The sequence below is a fragment of the Podarcis cretensis genome (genome assembly GCF_951804945.1).
Source record: "Podarcis cretensis genome assembly, chromosome: 10".
Classification (NCBI taxonomy): Eukaryota; Metazoa; Chordata; class Lepidosauria; order Squamata; family Lacertidae; genus Podarcis; species Podarcis cretensis.
In genome coordinates, this window is record NC_137179.1 from 17,020,991 (window position 1) to 17,042,427 (window position 21,437).

General features: G+C 44.6%; 1 protein-coding gene across 4 annotated transcripts; it reads left to right on the forward strand.

The window, feature by feature from the left end:
• The first annotated feature begins 1,169 nt into the window (after positions 1 to 1,169).
• Positions 1,170 to 20,381, forward strand: LOC307225079 (perilipin-3-like). Of its 4 annotated transcripts, none has more exons than XM_079992795.1 (8): positions 1,170 to 1,394; positions 1,994 to 2,077; positions 5,832 to 5,917; positions 6,863 to 7,058; positions 9,236 to 9,318; positions 10,499 to 10,763; positions 17,361 to 17,557; positions 19,809 to 20,381. In XM_079992795.1, the coding sequence occupies exons 1-8, from the start codon at positions 1,328 to 1,330 to the stop codon at positions 20,241 to 20,243; spliced, it is 1,413 nt and encodes a 470-aa protein (XP_079848921.1). In that variant the 5' UTR covers positions 1,170 to 1,327; the 3' UTR covers positions 20,244 to 20,381. The 4 variants fall into 4 exon arrangements, with proteins under 4 accessions (XP_079848921.1, XP_079848923.1, XP_079848924.1 ...); XM_079992797.1 differs by having other exon boundaries at positions 1,288 to 1,444; XM_079992798.1 differs by lacking the exons at positions 1,170 to 1,394; positions 1,994 to 2,077 and adding an exon at positions 4,263 to 4,571.
• Positions 20,382 to 21,437: the final 1,056 nt, after the last annotated feature.

Below are 21,437 nucleotides of genomic sequence, written 5' to 3' on the forward strand. Positions count from 1 at the left end.
TGCATTTGGTGAGGATTGTCCCCAAGTCAGTATCCCATACCCTCCAACATTTCTCCAAATAGGGACATCCTATTCAATAATAATAATGATGATGATAATAATAATAATAATAATATTTATACCCCACCCATCTGACTGGGTTGCCCCAAACACTCTGGGTGGCTTCCAACATATATAAAAACAGACAGAAATATTACACATTTAAAAACTTCGCCATGCAGGGCTGCCTTGAATGTCTTTTGAGGGTTGAATTGTTACATATCTCCTTGGCTCACATAAATCCATACCCTCCAACATTTCTCCAGTGAAAATCGGGACATCCTAAAGAAAAGCAGGGCATTCCAGGAGCAAATCAGAAACTGGGACAGCTTCTCTAAATCAGGGACATCCCTGGAAAATAGATGCACTTGGGGGTGGGGTTCTGCCAGAGATGCCGCCACCACCACTCAGGACAAGTGCTGGCTCATCCTCTTCCCTGAGCTTGGCAACAGCAGTGCTGGTGGGGAAAAGAGCCACATTCCAGGATGAAATCAGAAGCTGGAGTGGCTTTTGTAATTTTGGGACTGTCCCTGGGAAATCGAGACACTTGGTGGGTATGAAAGCGCTGCAAGACAGGCTTGAGGTCTAGTACTGCTTATGACATACATACGCTCGCAGAGAGAAGCAAAAGTGTGGTGTAGTGGTTAAGAGCTGTGGGCTCGTAATCTGGTGAACTGGGTTTGCTTCCCTGCTCCTCCACATGCAGCTGCTGGGTGACCTTGGGCTAGTCACACTTCTCTGAAGTCTCTCAGCCCCACTCACCTCACAGTGTTTGTTGTGGGGGAGGAAGGGAAAGGAGATTGTTAGCCATTTTGAGACTCCTTAGGGTAGTGATAAAGCTATGGCAATTAATCAAACACAAATGCACGCGAATTACAGATATTTATGGCAATGGAGCCCTTCAGCCGGGGTGGCCCATAATCTGGACAGTGCGACCTCCATCATGAATTACATGGTCTGCTGGCCTGGAAATTTAAGGCACTTGTCCTAATAGGTTTATGCCCTCATCACTGATGCCACCATGAGTTTCCCAGTCTTCTGTGAAATTTTAATTGCTCGAAAGTATTTCAGGGGACACTTCAAGATCCATCAGTGGCATAAAAGAGGGAGACCACCCGGTGGAGAGTTCTGAATGCGGTGAACAGAATGTCCTCCCACGAAGGGATTCCGTATTCTAAGGCAGCAATCCGGGTGATTGTTGATGCGTTCCTCTGTGAGGGTGACAGAGGAATGGAAGTTTTTAGAACTCTGTGAATGACAGCCCTTACCCTCTATCTGTATAAGGGAAATGCCATTTCGAGGGAAGGGAAAGGAGTGTGACATCTCCGAGAAGCTGCAGAAGTTCTGGAAAAAAAGTGAGACGGAATTTGTATTTCTGTTGCTGTGTACTCACCTTACATATCTTGTAAGCCTTACTATTCTTGCCATATTGATCAGTCCCCTGGGTAGGGGGTTGTGTGGAATCATTAAGATAGCACTTCTTTTTCAATTAATATTTGCAAAATGTACGCCGGAGGTTGCCAACTCCGTCTCTTTGCAACAAGTAAAAACATGTCCTCCTGTTAGGTTAAGCAGTATTATGGTAAAATAAACCCCTGGTTTGGCCAAAGTCTAGCAGTTGACCCACCATATTGTGTTGATCCTGTTTGCTGGATCCTGTTCTGTTTGTGCCCCTGCCTCGTGGGCCAGAATTTTTGAAACCAAACGTTGGTAATTCTGTGGTAATTCTGTACCCGACTCTTTTTGTCCTATCCTCATAAACAGAAGCAAGAAACAAGCTTTCTCCTTCATAAGAATTTGGTGCAAAGGAAAAAATCCTTATATTCCATTTTGTTTGGTTTTTATCTTGTGTGGGACATCTGTGGATATGTTCATATGTTCTGCGAATTTGTCAGCGCAAACTTTTCAGAATACAGATAAACAAATTTGCCCCTGCTGCAATCTTTTAATCTAGGAAAGAAGCTACATAAACTGCGTCGGGCTCTTGCTATGATGATTTATCCTGAGAATTTTACTCACTCCATTAGCTCCCCATCAGGTAAGCAACATAAAGATCACTTATATGATTAAGATCAGCATTGGAGGCCCCACTGTCAAACATACCTGTAGGAAAAGACTTTTAAATTGTGGTATCCTGTTTGCAGAATACTTTATCATCAGGCAACAGAGGCTATGTACATAGTGTATATTCAAATCATAGTTGCCTCCAAAGAATCCACCCACAGAGCTACAATTCCCAGCACCTTTAAGAAACTGCAGTTCCCAGAATTCTTGAAAGGGGTGCTTTAAATACTTGGTGGGTGTACACAGCCTGAGTTGCTTTTTGATGCAGCTTTGAAAACCTTTTAAAATTTTATTTCCCAAGCCTTTTCTCATTCTGATGAAAGCTGTCTGCTGAATTTACTGTTTATTTATTTTATCTGCTCTCCTGCATTTGCACTGTTTACATTTTTTACTGCATGCTTTTCATTATTATGTCTTTGAATTTGCAAGGTGACAAGAAAGCTCTTCTAAAGCTAAGAGGCAGTGTAAAAACTATTTTTTTTTAAGTAGTTCCAATGGGCTTCAATTACAAAGAGGGTAGATTTTGGTTGGACATTAGGAGGAACCTCTAGCCAGTAAGAACAGTTCAATATTGAAGTTAATGACTTAGAGGAGTGGTGGGCTGCAAATTCATCTATTGAGGATGCTTGTAGCTCTAGAGTTTCTACTCAGAGCTGAGAATTAGATGGAAATAGCCTACAAGGCTGCATCCAACGATGTGATTATGTGAAATTCAGAGTTTTGTCCTCCTTCCTGGTGATTTAGCAGATGCAAACAGGGTCACTATGGTGTATCTTTAACCACACTATTGCCAGATAACTATTGCTGCAATCCTAAAGTCACTTGCTAGGCCATGTGAAGAATATAGTATGCTGGATCAAACAAAAGTCAGTTTGTCCCAGTATTTTGCTTCCATCAGCAGACAACTTATGAAAAATCAGAAGCTAGTTATGGTTTAAAGAAAACAGTCTTATCCTGTTGTCTCTGTGTTTGGTAGAAGGGCAGGATTTCTGAATACAGACGTCCTCCGTTATTTTGCCTAATCCCCGCCTTCCTGCCATGTAAGCTTTTGGACATCACCACTATAACTTGTGGTTATGAGTTACACAAGGTAATAGAATAAGTTTGCCTTTAGGATGGGGAACCCTTTGAAACTGAGGTGTTGCTGACATCAGACATCCATGTGGTTTCAAGCCAAAAATGAATAAAAATAAATGCATGTGTTGCATTCTAAACTGAACAAAAGACTTAAAAGAAGATTCAGTGGATGCACGATATGGAGGTATATCAATCAAAAAGTCACAGATCCTTAGCGCGACAGGTACTGATTGCAGTGTAAACAGAACATCAGATGCCAGGACAGAAGTTCTAGCATTATAATCAGGAAAGTGAATGCAATCATCTCCGTATCTGATGCACCTCAAGTGATCATTTACACTTCTTAGGAGTTTTCTGGAAGGAATGACTGGCTTAACAGCTGTGGGATCTCCACAAAGAGAAGAGAAAAAGTAGCCAAGTCTGATGGATGGAAAGATTCACCTCTCCTGATTTGAGGGGAATTTTTAAAGCAAATGTGGTTCTATGGCCCTCTGGTGGCATTTTATAAGCTACAACATGCTGTAATAAAATTTAAATACACTGGTGGGCAAAGGGTCAGCCGTACTAACTGAATATCACTTCCACAATGCACATATTTATTTATGACAATATTTGGGGGCATGGTCCACCCGAGGAAGCTCGCAAGATAATAAACAATGAATACAAGCAATCTGAAAGTTCTCAAAATTGGCCAAAGATTGCCTTGAGAGTTTTGCAGGAGGGATTCAAATGCCTAGCGAAATATTAGGGTTTATTTAGTTAAATATTAGGGTTTATGCAGTTAAAGTCCACATGTGGAAGGGACCCAAGAAAGAGCTATTGCACTCATGTCCTGTTCCTCATATGACAAACAAGACAGCAGACTAGACAGGCCCTTGGTCTGATCCAGTAGGGCTCAAACGTTCTTTGCAATAAGCCCCACTGGATTCAATTGGGCTGAAGTCCCAGGCAAGGTGTGCATAGGGTTGCAGCCTTCATAGCTGCTGGATCCAATTGAACAAGCAATCATAAAGAAACTAATTTGCATGTACAGCTTGATTGGTGGGCACTGCTCTCTCCTTCAGTGCTTGCCGGGCTGAAGAAACAATGGGAACTCCCATCACTTGCAACCCTGGTGGTTTCTCCCCACGACCCGTCTTAGACAGTGGCAAAACGCCACCATCTTTCCTGAATTCATCCTCATTCACCCTGGGGATGAAGTTTTGAAACCATGGCAGCGGAAGCCTCTTCCTGAGAGCCAATGTAGTCCTCCTCTAATGGGAAATGCCCAAAATGTTAACATAGGAAGCCGTCAGCGTGAAGAATAAGCCCAATGGAATAATCCAGTCTTCCTCCTCCAAGTCCAAAGTAGTTGTTGCTCTGGGAAAAAACAGTAATAGGGTCACCTTCTGGTGAGTCTGGGTAAACACTGGGGGGTGGGGGAATACAGCTCATTCTGTAGGGACAGCAGTGCTTTATTTAAGAACAGGGTTAGCCACTAGTTTTCCCAAAAGGCTGCTTTGAGGATGGTTGAGTATACAGAGCTTTGGATCATGGCCACTCCCACCTCACAATGGGTGTTTGTATCCCAGAAATTCTAATGCTCACATCTGTTTGTCTCTGGATCGACTTGGATGGTATGTCATTTATCAGTTTCTTTAAGCTTATATTCTGCCCTTCCTCCGAAGAGCTCAGCACAATATACATTTTACTCATTTCACAACTTACTGCATAAAAATTATATACCTCTTGATTTTAAAATTAAAATAAAACGTAGGGCTTTCCCCCTCTTTTTTAATCATGTCAACCTGGTAAAATAACCTGGGAAATAGTGCAGGCTCAAGGTCACCCAGTGAGCTTCATTTAAGTGGGCATATAGCTGCTCCATCACAACACAGACTGCTCATCTTTAACATTTGGAGGGAAGGAAGCTATAGCAGACAGTGGGTGCCAGAAAGCAACCCTCCAAAGGTCCCTATTTTCCAGGGACAGTGCTGGATTTACAGAAGCTGTCCCGGTTTCTGATTTGATTCCAGAATGTCCCGCTTTTCCTTAAGGTGTTTCTATTTTCATCAGAAAAATGTTGGAAGGTATGGAGTTATGTGACCCCCGAGCCAAGGAGATAAGTAACCATACAACCTTTAGAAGACATCTGAGGCAGCTCTGTAGTTTTTAAAGGTTTAATGTTTTATTATGTTTCTATATATGTCAGAAGCTGCCCAGAGTGGCTGGGGCAACCTAGTCGAATGGGCAGGGTGTAAATAATAAAAGTATTATTGTTGTTTTAAAAATTTAGAGACAGTGTGAGTGCTTTCAAGCCTCATTATCAATGGAAAAGTTTCCCAGTATGGAAAGGCATAGCCTGTTTTTTTATTGATTTACTTGCTGCACTTATATTCTACCTTCCTTCTGAAAGTGGTCTGCTGGACTCTCACCCCCCTACACACACATAAACATTACATCCTCACAAGACCCCTGTGAGGTAGGTCAGCCTGAATGATAGTTACAGGTCCAGGGCCACCCGCTAAGTTTCATGGTTGAATGGGGACTTGAACCTGAGTTTCCCATCTTCTGCTTCCACTGGCAGCAACCCAGCAACGGAGCTATTTGTGGCCGTTAATTGGGCCATGATTGCCCCCGACACAATTGCTTTCTGTTCTCTGTACTTCCAGTGACCACGGAACGCATCATGTCTTCTACGAAGCCAGAACCGTCTGCTACGTCTTCAGAGACCTCTGACGAAAGTCTTGAGGATGAGGTAGTTGTGTATTCAAGCTTGTTTGCATACCATAGGTGGTATCTAAAAAAAACAGTTTTTAGCTATGCGATGTAACTTTCCCAACCTTTCCCCCAACTCTCCAAAGCAGGAAATTAGATGGCACAGCTTAAAGTTGTATTAGAACAAGTGTTTAGATGAATACTCCCCACTTTGTTCTTTTCTTCTTCCAGTTTTTTTTTTGCTGGGCTACACTCCTTTTTGCTATCTTATTCTCTCCTCAGATTACCCATCTCTCCAGGTTTTGCAATGCCATCTCAATCCCCCAAAGGTGCAAAAATAAAGGTGTTCTTTTGTTTTTGAAAGAACCTCATACAAAATGCATGTTTAAAGGGGAGAATGCACCAAAAAAAATGTGTGTTTTACAAGCAAAGTATGTACAAAATGTGTGATAGTTTACATATGGGTTTTGGGGGGCATCCTTCTGGAAAGACATGATGGAATGGCCCTATGATGGAGCATCAGGAAAAGTGACTGGTCCGTCCATCCCTCACTTGCAACGGAATCAAAGAACCACAGTATGAAAGGCAGGGCACTGGGAGAATCTCAGCAGATCTCGGAGCATAAACTTGATCTAAACTAGTGTATTTTAAGTTGTTTTGTCTTTGTTTTAAATACTGTTGTTTTTTGGAAGTCACTTTGAGTTTCATTTTTGAAAAGCAAGTGACTAATAAATATAATAAATGTTTAAAATAAAATTATAAAGTCCACCCAAACACGGAGGGTTGCTAACTTCAGGTTATAGTATTGACTTGTATTACAAATCGTGGCCTCTGCTTCTTTTGTGGTATGCTATTGTTTATTGGTACTGCCGTAGTGTGGACGTGTTGTTTTGTTTGAACTGTGCTCTGAATGGTTTTTATTTATGTATTTATTGTACAACTGATGGTTTAAATAACAAAGGTCTGGCTTTGGCTTCCATGTCAGAATGTCTTGAAGAGAGTTGGCAGCCTCCCCTTGGTGTGCTCTGTCTGCGACTTGGTTTCTTCAAACTACACCTCCATCAAGAGAAAAAGCTCCTACATTCAGACAGTGTGTGGCGGGGCAGAGAAAGGCATGAAGACCATCACTGGAGCTGCAATCAACAAGGCACAGCCACTTCTGACTACATTTGAACCTCAGAGTGAGTAAAACTGAGGCAGAGGGCTGCATTTTTGTGTGCACGCTAAATGCAACAAGCTAGAATTAGCCAAAGAGATGGCAATGAGTATTTATTGACAAGCTAGCTCACAGTCTCTGAAATATACTCGGAGTCCTGTAGTGATTTCATGCTCTTTATTGCAGCTTGTAAAACAGTGATTGAATTGCCCGCCAAACCTCAGGCTTTTATATACATTATTTACACAATGAGTCCCGTCTGATTGGCTGATTCTGCTTCCCTCCTGGAGCCTGATTGGTCTTTTCCTGCAGGCCAATCAGTTGTTGCATTCTACAATCCTACCAGCCTAATAGGCTGATTAACTTCCTCCTGGAGCCTGATTGGTCTTCTCCTGCAAGCCAATCAGTTGTTGCATTCCGGGATCCTACTTGCGTATTGTTCTAGGATCCAAGCTTAGTACAGTCATATCTCGGGTTGAAGTAGCTTCAGGATGAATATTTTCGGGTTGCGCTCCACGGCAACCCAGAAGTAACGGAGTGCGTTACTTCTGGGTTTTGCTGCTTGTGCATGCGCAGATGTTCAAAATGACGCCACGCGCATGCGCGGAAGTGGCGGAACGCGACCCACACACGTGCAGTCGCGTGTTACGTTCGCTTCAGGATGCGAACAGGGCTCCGGAATGGATCCCGTTTGCATCCAGAGGTACCACTGTACATAACAATCGTCCTCAAATTGCCACTGCTGTCAACACACACAACAATCTATTCAAGCTTCTCTGGGTTTAGGAGTCCTTCCTACCTTGGAAATGAGGTCTAGCACAGTGCAGGAACTTCCTGGAACCCTGTAGACCAGTAAACGGATTCTAGTCAGTGGTGAAGCGTGACTCCAACCCGCCAATGCAAGGGTGCAGGGCAAGCGACAGAACAAAGGCATCGGACAACCAACCCCCACCGCCACTGGAGCAACCCCAGCCCCGAGCTGAGGCTGTTGTGCCCTTCTGCCACCCCCTCCCCAGATCTGAACCTTGCAAGGCTGCTCAGTGTGGGGACATGGCGTAAACTAAAGTCACCTGGCTCCGTTGCTTTGCTTGCATTTTGAAAGACACTCGCTGCTGCAGGGCGCCTGTTTGTGCGTGTTGTGTTTTCCTGCAAAAGGTTCCGCTTTCAAGTTCGCCTCCGCCCCACATGCCAGTGGGATGGAGTCAGGATTCGCCCCCCTCCCCACGACTCCCCAAACTGGTGCCGCCACCCCCCCCCAATTCAGGATGGTAGTGCCAGGAGGCAGGCGTGCAGCGCGCTCAGAGTTGAGCGCCGGCACCAGGGAAGCGGCGTGCCCACCTCCCAGCTGGTTGGCCATTTTGTCACCCCCCTCATTGATGACACCCGGGGGGGCCCGCACCCCCCTTCCTATGCCGCTGATTCTAGTAAGTCCCTGTTCTACTTTGCTCCGAAGTCCACCAAGAAAAAGCAGGGGAATCTGCTGCTGAATTTGGTTGTTACAGACAGAAATCCAAAACTGACCAGCCAAATAATCACACCAGTGGTGGCAAAAGTAAAGGTTTGTTCAGACGGCGGTAAGAAATTACAGGGGAATCAAGTTCAAAATCCTGTACAAAAGTTGTGTTGGGTAATTTCTTCCAGGTTAGAAATGCGGTCAAGGTTTTCCTGATTTCCTTTATGAACATAGGCCTGCCCTCAGTATCTTGGCTATTTAACTGTGTGCTGTTAGATTAATTGATTTATTGCTGTTGTTATTGTTGCAATCTTTGAGGTATGTGAGATTCCGGGGGTTCCAGGCACTGACTTGGGGTTCATGTTTCCTTTGAAATGAGGGAGAGTGGAGACTGTGCTTTAAAGAGCAGGTTTTCATGGGGAAAGCTCTGGAGCAAAAAAAAAAAAAGGGGGACTTTAAAGGCTTTAAAGTGTGGACCATGCCTGGAAAGCGCGAAGGAAAGTGGTTAAGCCCATAGAAAAATAAAACGGACATTGGAAAAATGAGGGACTGAGAGAAAGAACAATTGATAGATTTTCACCCTACCAGTATTTTGTAACCATTGCCAAAGTTCCTTGTGTGATTTCTTGGTATAATATTTTTGTTACAAATAAGTCAAAGCTCAGTTGTTTTAGTGAGACTGAAAGGGACACATACCAGTAACCATAACAAAAACCTAAGTGTCTTCCTCTCTGTGTCTCTCTCCTTAGTTGCAACAGCAAACAGGTACGCCTGTCGGGGCTTAGATACAGTGGAAGAGAAGATGCCCATCCTTCAACAGACAGCTGATCAGGTAAGCAGTTGTCTGCCTCCCAGAAGATTGCAAACATTTATTTAGGTCATTTCGAATAAGTCTCTGGACACTTTGCAACATCTTAAAAACATCACAAATAGAGGTGAAGAGTGCCACAAATGATCCACAGTTCAAAGCAGCCCAAAACCAAGAGAAAAGATGGTCCTCTTGAAACACAGAGGGCAGATACATTGGAGAAAAGATATTGGTCAAAATATAGATATGGAAGTATGGGAATGACTGTGGAATACAGACATAAAATTTACAGCATGTTATTGGTCTAACAGAAAATTATATGAAAATGATATATCGATGGTACCTAACACCGAGTAAATTGGCAAAAATGTATAAATCCAAATCAAGTATGTCCTGGAAATGTAAAGAGAAAGAAGGTTCTTTATATCGTATGTGTAAGGTCTTGTAGTAAGGTTAAAGCTTACTGGGAAATGATATATAATGAATTGAAAAAGATGTTTAAAATAACGTTTGTAAAAAACAACAACCCAGAAGCTTTCCTTTTGGGAATTATAGGGACAGAACTACCCAAACTGTCTAGAAATTTATTCATGTATGCTACTACAGCAGCAAGAATGTTATTTATCCAAAAATTGAAAGAAGAAGTCCCAGAAAAAGAAGAATGGATAAAAAAAGCTTATGGAATATGCAGAAATGGTGAAGCCTAGCAGAAAAATAAGAAACCAAGATAACAAACTTTGTGTAAAAGAATGTAAATAGTCTATTTAATATTTACAAATAAACTGTAAACAGATAAGAACATTGGCAGGATTATTGTAATAACCTGCAGTTTTGTAAGCATATATGTATCTAAAGTAGATGAATAAATGAGCAAATTAAGTTAATTTGGATATGCAAAGAATATTAAAAATAAATTTAAGGAACTGCAGAAAGAGGGGAAGGAAGCCAAGTTTTGAAATGTTAAAATGATCATAAAATTATTGAAATGTATAAAATTGAAAATCATAAATAATTTTTAAATTAAATTTAAAAAAACCCACAGACTCAAGTCGCATCCCATGCACCATAAATTTAGAGCACATGTCTTCCTTGCAAAGAAGCCAGGGCACTGCAGTTTGCCCCTCACAGAGCCACAATTCACAGGACCCAAGACAAAAGCTAGTTTCCAATAATCCCACCAGGATCTGTCTTCTGACTCTTGCAGGTTGTCTCTGGTACGAAGGAGATGATGTCTTCTAAAGTCACATGTGCAAAGAGCGCCATGACCCGCAGGCTATCGGGGATGGTTGACATGACCAGAGATGCTGTCCAGGGTAGCGTGAGGACCACAACGTCCATGGTGACTGGGAGTATGAGCCTGTTGATGGGGACGAGAGTTGGCCAGATGGCCAGGACCAGTGTGGACACCATGCTGGGCAGGTCCCATGCATTTATAGATCACTATCTCCTGGTTGCAGATGAAGATATGAGTAAGGGCTCCTTAGAGTGTTTTCCCCCTACCTGTACAGTACAGAGTGGTTTTTTATCTTAATGATATGTGCAGACAAAGTACCAAGATTTAGACCTGGGGTGGGAGAACCCTTTCAGTTCAAGTGCTACATTCCTTTCTGGGCAAATTCTGGTGGTCACATGCCCAGTGGGGGGGCCAGGTACAGAGGCAAAGTACCCCTTTGGACAGTAGACTAGTTCCTACACATACCCAGCTTTTTTTCAGCCAGAGTGCAGTTTCGGCATCTCTCAGGTGGGCACCATTCTGGCCCCCGCTTCTTGCCTTTATGTACTTCCGCGAAGCCCCAAACAAACATTTCAAGTCAAAACAGAAACTGGCCGGTGTATGCGAGTCTATTCTTTTTTTTTAGATCTATGACTGTAGTTTTTTAGCGGTGAATGCTGCTGTTGTGCTGTTGTCAAACCAACAGCTGTTCAGGGCTGCCCCAGATTGCCTGGCAACTTACAATTTCATGGTGAGTTCTGGCACCATTTTTTCTTGATAAAAAGCACTGCACATACCCCTCTATCCAGGCAAGCAAGAGGCAATACAAAACCTCAAGGATGCATTCTGCACAGGCAAACAAGGCCAGTGAGGGGTGTGGCTTGGGGAGAGGATGTGTGGCATGAGGAGAGCCCGGAGGGCCACATAGAGAGGACTGGAGGGCCATATTTATTCCCCAAGCCTGAGATTCCATGCTCCTGATTTAGACAAATCATTAATGTCTAAGGCTGGGTCAGCCCCATGAGCATCTTTCCGTGACTTTATGCTCCTCTAGTGTTGGATTTTTTTAAAAAAAAACACACACACAAATGTGTATACATGCTCCATTAACTGTGAAGCATCTACCACTTAGATGTGCCAAATTTATTATGGAGCCTGACCACTCACGAGGGGGGTCAGCGTCTGTGAAAATATTAGGCCCTAGACGAAATGACCCCTCCTCAGCTCACTCTCCTATCTGTAGGTAGCAAAATGGGAAGAGAGATTTCAGAAATTTTGCAAAGGGGGCAGGCAATGTGGTGAAATGAGGGGCATATTGGAGGGGGGCAGGCTTCCCAAAGTCATCTTGAAAGATAAGTGATGAAATAGCATAATTCCCAGGACATCTCTGCAGGTGTGGGGAGGGAATGGCAGCCAGACTAACTGGCAGGTCCCAGAGATTTTCTGGGGAGTGGTGACTGGGGAAAGTAAGGCATTTCACTCTCTTTCACCCCCCCCCCACATATGACTGGGTGGCATTTTACTCTCCCTCGTTACAGTCGATCAGGTATATGAAGACGAGCAGCAAAGTCAGTCCTCAGGGAATGTGCAGGCGACCTTGGAACGGACAGATCACGGAAGAACCCCGACCAAACCTAAGAGGAGGCGTGTAGTGGTGATAGGGGATTCCCTACTGAGGGGAACAGAAGCAGTGATCTGTGGGCCTGACAAGATGTCTCGGGAAGTGTGCTGTCTCCCCGGGGCTAAGATCCAAGATGTAACTGAACGACTACAAGGAATCATAAAACCCACTGACAAATACCCCTTCCTCTTGGTTCATGTGGGAACCAATGACACTGCAAGCAATAGCCTCCAGAAGATCAAAAGAGACTATGAGGCTCTGGGCAGGAAATTGAAGCAATTAAATGCACAAATTGTCATCTCATCTGTCCTCCCAGTTGAACGACGTGGCCCAGGGAGAGAGAGAAAAATAGTGGAAGTGAACAGCTGGCTTCGCAAATGGTGTAAACAGGAACGGTTTGGATTCTTAGATCACGGACTGCAGTTTCTTGAAGATGGACTTCTGGCAAGCGATGGGCTGCACCTCACAACGGTTGGGAGGAATGTTTTTGCCAAAAAACTCAGAAACCTCATCAGGAGGGCTTTAAACTGACTAATGTGGGGGAGGAAGACAGTGCTCCTGAAGGTAGGAGTCTATCAATTGATGAACATGATCATCCAAATGTCATAGACCAAATGGAGCAAACAGCACGCAGACCTAGTGGTGGGAGGAAAAAATCCTTAAATAAGAGACACGGGGGAATGATTAATGGACTTCAATGTCTGTACACTAATGCGCAAAGCATGGGTAATAAACAAGATGAGCTTGAGCTCTTGGTACAGCAAACTAAATATGACATAATAGGCATCACTGAAACCTGGTGGGATAAGTCCCATGACTGGAATGTAATAATGGAGGGTTACAATCTATTTCAGAGAAATAGACCAGACAAGAAAGGAGGAGGAGTGGTGTTATATGTCAGGGATGTGTATACCTGTGAAGAGATCCAAGATTTAGAACCTCAAAGCCAAAGTGAGAGCATTTGGGTCAAAATTAAGGGAGAGATGAATAACAGGGACCTCATTGTGGGAGTTTACTATAGATCCCCAAGCCAAACGGAGGACATAGATGATGCCTTCCTGGAACAGATGGCCAAGCATGCAAAAGGAAGGGAGATAGTAGTAATGGGGGACTTCAATTACCCAGATATTTGTTGGATGTCAAACTCAGCCAAGAGCATAAGGTCAAACAGATTCCTCACTGGCCTTGCAGACAACTTCATTGTCCAGAAAGTGGGAGAAGCAACAAGAGGAACAGCCATTTTAGATCTGGTCCTAACCAATGTTGATGACCTGGTTAGTGGGGTAGAAGTGGAAGGATCATTAGGCGCGAGTGATCATGCTCTTCTGAAATTTACTATACAGCAGAAAGGAGCAGCCAAGCATACTAGGACTCAATTTCTTGACTTTAAGAAAGCCGACCATAAAACTTAGGGAAGTGCTGGGTGAGATCCCATGGACAGTAATACTAAAAGGAAAGGGAGTTCATGATGGCTGGGAGTTTGTTAAGAGGGAGATAGTAAAAGCACAACTTCAGGCAATACCAATGAGACGGAAACATGGAAGGTGCCTAAAGAAGCCAGGGTGGCTATCTAAAGAACTTTTAACTGAGTTAAGATTAAAAAAGGATGTGTACAAAAAATGCAGTATGTGGACCGAGAACTCCCAGAAGTGCAAGCTGGATTTAGAAGAGGCAGAGGAACCAGAGACCAAATTGCAAACATGCGCTGGATTATGGAGAAAGCTAGAGAGTTCCAGAAAGACATTTACTTCTGCTTCATTGACTATGCAAAAGCCTTTGACTGTGTCGACCATGGCAAACTATGGCAAGTTCTTAAAGAAATAATAATAATAATAATAATTTATTATTTGTACCCCGCCCATCTGGCTGGGTCTCCCCAGCCACTCTGGGCGGCTTCCATAAAAACCAAAAATACACTAAAATATCACAGATTAAAAACAAAAAAAAAATATCACAGATTAAAAATGGGAGTGCCTGATCACCTCATCTGTCTCCTGAGAAATCTCTATGTGGGACAAGAAGCTACAGTTAGAACTGGATATGGAACAACTGACTGGTTCAAAATTGGGAAAGGAGTACGACAAGGCTGCATTTTGTCTCCCTGCTTATTTAACTTATATGCAGAATTCATCATGCGAAAGGCTGGGCTGGATGAATCCCTAGCCGGAATTAAGATTGCCGGAAGAAATATCAACAACCTCAGATATGCAGATGACACAACCTTGATGGCAGAAAGTGAGGAGGAATTAAAGAACCTTTTATTGAGGGTGAAAGAGGAGAGTACAAAATATGGTCTGAAGCTCAACATCAAAAAAACGAAGATCATGGCTACTGGTCCCATCACCTCCTGGCAAATAGAAGGGGAAGAAATGGAGGCAGTGAGAGATTTTACTTTCTTGGACTCCATGATCACTGCAGATGGTGACAGCAGCCACGAAATTAAAAGACGCCTGCTTCTTGGGAGAAGGGCAATGACAGGCCTAGACAGCATCTTGAGAAGTAGAGACATCACCTTGCCAACAAAGGTCCGTATAGTTAAAGCTATGGTTTTCCCAGTAGTGATATATGGAAGTGAGAGCTGGACCATAAAGAAGGCTGATCGCCGAAGAATTGATGCTTTTGAATTATGGTGCTGGAGGAGACTCATGAGAGTCCCATGGACTGCAAGAAGATCAAACCTCTCCATTCTGAAGGAAATCAGCCCTGAGTGCTCACTGGAAGGACAGATTGTGAAGCTGAGGCTCCAGTACTTTGGCCACCTCATGAGAAGAGAAGACTCCCTGGAGAAGACCCTGATGTTGGGAAAGATGGAGGGCACAAGGAGAAGGGGGCGACAGAGGACGAGATGGTTGGATAGTGTTTTCGAGGTTACCAGCATGAGTCTGACCAAGCTGCGGGGGGCAGTGGAGGACAGGAGTGCCTGGCGTTCTCTGGTCCATGGGGTCACGAAGAGTCGGACACGACTAAACGACTAAACAACAACAACAACAAAAAATGCAAAAGGGGGGAAACCACCAAAGAGGAATTCAAACAAATAGCCAGCACGTGTAGACACAAAGTCAGAAAAGCTAAAGCACAGAATGAACTCAGGATTGCTAGAGAGGTTAAAAGCAACAAAAAAGGCTTTTATGGGTATGTTCGTAGCAAAAGGAAGAACAAAGAAACAGTGGGGTCACTCAGAGGAGAAGATGGTGAAATGCAAACAGGGGACACAGAAAGGGCTGAACTCCTCAATGCCTTCTTTGCCTCAGTCTTCTCCGATAAAGAAAACAATGCCTGACCTGAAGAATTTGGAGCAAATGATTCAGCAGAGGAAACACAGCCCAGAATAACTAAGGAGATAGTACAAGAATACTTGGCTAGTTTAGATGTATTCAAGTCTCCAGGGCCAGATGAACTGCATCCAAGAGTATTAAAAGAACTGGCAGATGTGATCTCAGAACCACTGGCAGTCATCTTTGAGAATTCCTGGAGAACAGGCGAAGTCCCGGCAGACTGGAGGAGGGCAAATGTTGTCCCTATTTTCAAAAAGGGGAAAAGAGAGGACCCAAATAATTACCGCCCAGTCAGTCTGACATCAATACCAGGGAAGATTCTGGAGCAGATCATTAAGCAAACAGTTTGTGAGCACCTAGAAAGGAATACTGTGATCACCAATAGTCAGCATGGATTTCTAAAAAATAAGTCGTGTCAGACTAACCTGATCTCGTTTTTTGACAGAATTACAAGCCTGGTAGATGAAGGGAACGCAGTGGATGTAGCCTACCTTGATTTCAGCAAGGCATTTGACAAGGTGCCCCATGATATTCTTGTAAAGAAGCTGGTAAAATGCGGTCTTGACTATGCTACCACTCAGTGGATTTGTAACTGGCTGACTGACCGAACCCAAAGGGTGCTCATCAATGGTTCCTCTTCATCCTGGAGAAGAGTGACTAGTGGGGTGCCACAGGGTTCTGTCTTGGGCCCAGTCTTATTCAACATCTTTATCAACGACTTGGATGATGGACTCAAGGGCATCCTGGTCAAATTTGCAGATGACACCAAACTGGGAGGGGTGGCTAACACCCCAGAGGACAGGATCACACTTCAAAACGACCTTGACAGATTAGAGAACTGGGCCAAAACAAACAAGATGAATTTTAATAGGGAGAAATGTAAAGTATTGCACTTGGGCAAAAAAAATGAGAGGCACAAATACAAGATGGGTGACACCTGGCTTGAGAGCAGTACATGTGAAAAGGATCTAGGAGTCTTGGTTGACCACAAACTTGACATGAGCCAACAGTGTGACGCGGCAGCTAAAAAAGCCAATGCAATTCTGGGCTGCATCAATAGGAGTATTGCATCTAGATCAAGGGAAGTAATAGTGCCACTGTATTCTGCTCTGGTCAGACCTCACCTGGAGTACTGTGTCCAGTTCTGGGCACCACAGTTCAAGAAGGACACTGACAAACTGGAACGTGTCCAGAGGAGGGCAACCAAAATGGTCAAAGGCCTGGAAACGATGCCTTATGAAGAACGGCTAAGGGAGCTGGGCATGTTTAGCCTGGAGAAGAGGAGGTTAAGGGGTGATATGATAGCCATGTTCAAATATATAAAAGGATGTCACATAGAGGAGGGAGAAAGGTTGTTTTCTGCTGCTCCAGAGAAGCGGACACGGAGCAATGGTTCCAAACTACAAGAAAAAAGATTCCACCTAAACATTAGGAAGAACTTCCTGACAGTAAGAGCTGTTCAACAGTGGAATTTGCTGCCAAGGTGTGTGGTGGAGTCTCCTTCTTTGGAGGTCTTTAAGCAGAGGCTTGACAACCATATGTCAGGAGTGCTCTGATGGTGTTTCCTGCTTGGCAGGGGGTTGGACTCGATGGCCCTTGTGGTCTCTTCCAACTCTATGATTCTATGATTCTATGATTCTACTCAGAGTAGACCCACAGAAATCAATGGACCCACCATGGTTACATGAAAAGCTTTAAACAATGGCTCCACCATTGGGGCGTAAAATGGTACCCAAGAATGGTATAAAATGGTACCCAAGAATGCCAACATGGTTAATCCCCGGCGTAGGGAAACATTGTGTACATGGCAACTGGCTCATGGAGATGTCTCCTGGCCATGGATCCCAACACCTCGCAAAAATGACTGGGGCCACCTCAAACACGGGGCTTCTGCAATCTCCAGCTGCAACCTTCTGTCTCCCTTTATGATCACACAGTGATGTTTCTTTTGTTTCAGATGAGACTCGGACATGTTCTAAATGTGGATTGGGGGATTCTGGGGAGGAAGTGCAGGCGCAGATCAGGTGCGAAGGGTACATGGTCTGCTTGCTTTCCTTGCTGAACAAATTCCAACACTATGCTTCGATGCAGTCTCAGCGCCGCATCAGCCACACGTGCCAGAGCCTCCAAAAGGTCACGGAAAACTGCTATGCGGTAAGAGCATTCCTTCCCCTTCCTATGTCGCTCTGGGCTGGGAGGAAACAATCACATCTCCTTTGAAAACAAAAAAGTTTCAGTGAGGCTGAAATATTTCTTAGATTAGCCCCAAGGATGGTGTATGTGAGAGAGAGGGCGGGGGAAGGGGAGGCAACTGTGTCATCAAGGTCAAATTCTACACCAGAACTTTCCAAACTTTTCACATTCGTGACACACTTTTTAGAGATGCATCTTTTAGTAACACAGTAATTCAGTTAGTAATTCAGCTAGTAATTCAGTTTACTAGCAAACCAGAGGTTAAACTAAAGGAAGGTAAAAGGTAAAGGACCCCTGGATAGTTAAGTCCAGTCAAAGGCGACTATGGCGCTGTGGCGTTGATCTCGCTTTTGGGTCGAGGGAGCCGGCGTTTGTCCACAGACAGCTTTCCAGGTCATGTGGCCAGCAGGACTAAACCACTTCTGGCACAACAGAACACTGTGACGGAAAACAGAGTGCACGGAAACACTATTTACCTTCCCGCTGCAGTGGTACCTATTTATCTACTTGCACTGGTGTGATTTCAAACTGCTAGGTTGACAGGAGCTGAGACAGAGCAACAGGCGCTCACCCTGTTGGGTGGACTCGAACTGCCGACCTTCTGATCAGCAAGCCCAAGAGGCTCAGTGGTTTAGACCACAGCACCACCCATGTCCAGAGGTTAAACCAACCCCTTTCTAGCCCTGGGAAGAGCATGGGGAGCGTTCACACGACACACCTACACACTGCAACCAACACAGTAATGTTTTGAAAGCTCTGTTTATACATACACACACACTGCAGAATGAGAAGTACATTGCCATGTAAAGAGAGAGAGGAGAGCATAAGACCATTGAGTCCACAAACTAAAATAAATGCATGGGAAAGGGAATTTATGCTCCAAATTTAAACAGCACTAAATGCAAGCTGTCAAAACAAAATAAAAAAAATTCCTTCCAGTAGCACCTTAAAGACCAACTAAGTTAGTTCTTGGTATGAGCTTTCGTGTGCATGCACACTTCTTCAGATACACACGGCTACCTATCTGTAAATGCAAGCTGTGTTCGGGAAGGGTGACCAGGATACTAACAGTGCACTCCTGATTTCCCCACTGCAAGTGTGCACCTTGCACTTGGCACTGTTCGGATTCAGTGGATTTCCAGGTGGATCTGACCCAGTCTGGCTTGCGTTTGGCACCCAAAATGCACGTGCTGGCCAGCTCCTGGGTGCGTCGTCAGCATGATCCACAGAGTTCAGCAAGTCCACAGCACAAAGTTAAGTGTGACCACCTCCCTGTAAGCTGATCCACAGTAAAAAAAAGCATTAGGAGCAGGGGCTAATGGAAAACTTCATCCTTGCATTACATCACATCCGCCGTCTCAAAATCTCTCTTTAAGTGTGGTGAGGCCATAGCTCAGTAGCAGGAGAAATGCTTTGCATGCAGAAGGTTGCAGGTTTGAGTCCTGGCATCTTGAGATAAGGCTAGCAAAGACTCCTGCCTGAAACTCTGGAGAGCCAGTGCCAGCTATTACCTGTGGGTTTTTTAAAATTACATTTATATAACACCTTTTTTCAAGGTGGTGCACATGGGTCTTCCTTTTCCTGTTTTATCCTCACAACAACCCTGTCAGGTAGGTTCACTGGCCCAAGGTCTCCCAGTGAGCTTCGTGACTGAGTGGGGAATATAGAAGCCCCATCTCCTAGGTCTTTCTTCAACACTCTAGAATTGTGGAATCTTAGAGCTGGAAGGGACCCCAAGGGTCATCTAGTCCAACCCAGACCTTTGATCATCTCAGTTGCCCTCCTCTGCACACCTTCCAGCTTGTCAATATCTTTCTTAAATCGTGGTGCCTGGAATTGGACACAATACTCCCTCCAGCTGCAGTCTAATCCAGCCTTTCTCCACCTAGGGTCCCCAGATGTTGCGCAACAATTCCCATCATCCCTGATGCAGCACTGGTCCTGCCAGCTAGGGCTGATGGGAGTTGTAGTCCAACAACCCAAGGTTGAGAGAGGCTGCTCTAAGCACTCCACCACACTAGGTGGACCAAAGGTCATGACTTGTAATAAGTCATCTCCCTATGTTGTTGTTGTTGTTGTTGTTTTATATATATATATATATATATATATATATATATATATATATATATATATATATATATATATATATATATATATATATATATATATATATATATATATATTCATTCCCCAATGGATGTCTGCATTTCAGGAATGGAAGGCTTGGCTGGCTGCCTTGTACTATACGGTCACACTCCCGCTGAGGACCATCTACCTGATCGTCCTCTTCAGCATGGAAGAATTATCCTCCCAGTTTCACGAGAATGTCCCCCAGGCCTCGTACGCCCTCGAAGAACTCAAGATGGCCCTCTCCACCCTAGAATGCCTGCAGGATCTCTGCCGAAGAATCTTCACCCGAGTGTGGGAGAGAATGTCTGAGGAGGAGAACCTGAACGCGCTTTTGAACTACGTGTCGCAGTCCCTGCCCTTTTGCTTCTTCACAAACAGCTGCAGATGCAAGACCTGCCCTGGCAGCGCTATAAGGGCCCTCAAGATCGCGCGGAGCGGGCAAGCGTCTCAAGGCACCTTTTCTGGGCAGCAGGAATCCAGGACCAGCTTCCTGGCAGCAACAACCCCAACCACCTGAGCCCTCTGGGTCTTGTTCACCTGTACAAGGCAGAGGAGGAAAGTGTGCAATGTGGACTTGAGGGCATTTTTAAAGGGCTTGGTTCTTAGATTAAATCCTAGGCACAACAGCAGCCTGGCAGTAAATGAGTGAATTAGACCTTAGTGTGCATGTGTGTTTTTCTCGTGTCTCGGAAAGCCAAGGAAACTCACTCTCTCTCTCCAGGCTGAGGGAAGATGGAGGGAATCCAAACAGAAGTCCTTGTTCTAGGATCCCCAAAGACTCAGTTACGTTGTCAAGCTAAAAATATGCAGTATGCATGTCCCAGTGCACCTCCTTCCCAAGTCATGGGATAGCTCAGTGAGAGGGCTCATGCTTAGCATTATACGGGCTGCAGCATATCCTGTAGGAAAGATTTCTCTATCAGGCAGCTGTCCAACATTCCTTTAAGGGTGGGGAGCTGCTTCAGAACATCCTTTTCTGTCAAAGATGGGGAATTTCCAGAGGTTAGGCTGCAGCTCCCATCACTCTGGACTGTTGGCTGAGGCTGTCGGGAGTCCAAAAACATCGGGAAGACCACAAGTTCCCCAGCCTCGTCTTATACTATTTTGGTAACACCTGAAGATTGGGGGCCACATGGCGAGGACTCCGCACCGTCACTTTTTCCTATAACCCTGTAGTCCCAGTTCCTGGGAATGGTGGCATGAGCACCCTCAAAAGTGGGACAGGGAAGCTATGACCTTCTCGAGGTTGTTGGAGCGGCCGCCGAGACCACATAACACAGGTCTTGAAAGACCTACATTGGCTCCCAGTACGTTTCCGAGCACAATTCAAAGTGTTGGTGCTGACCTTTAAAGCCCTAAACGGCCTCGGTCCAGTATATCTGAAGGAGCGTCTCCACCCCCATCATTCTACCCGGACACTGAGGTCCAGTGCAGAGGGTCTTCTGGTGGTTCCCTCACTGCAAGAAGCCAAATTACAGGGAACCAGGCAAAGGGCCTTCTCGGTAGTGGCACCCGCCCTGTGGAATGCCCTCCCACCAGATGTCAAAGAGAACAACTACTACCAGACTTTTAGAAGAAATCTGAAGGCAGCCCTGTTTAGGGAAGCTTTTAATGTTTGATGCATTACTGTATTTTAATATTTTGTTGGAAGCCACCCAGAGTGGCTGGGGAAGCCCAGCCAGATGGGCGGGGTATAAATAAATTATTATTA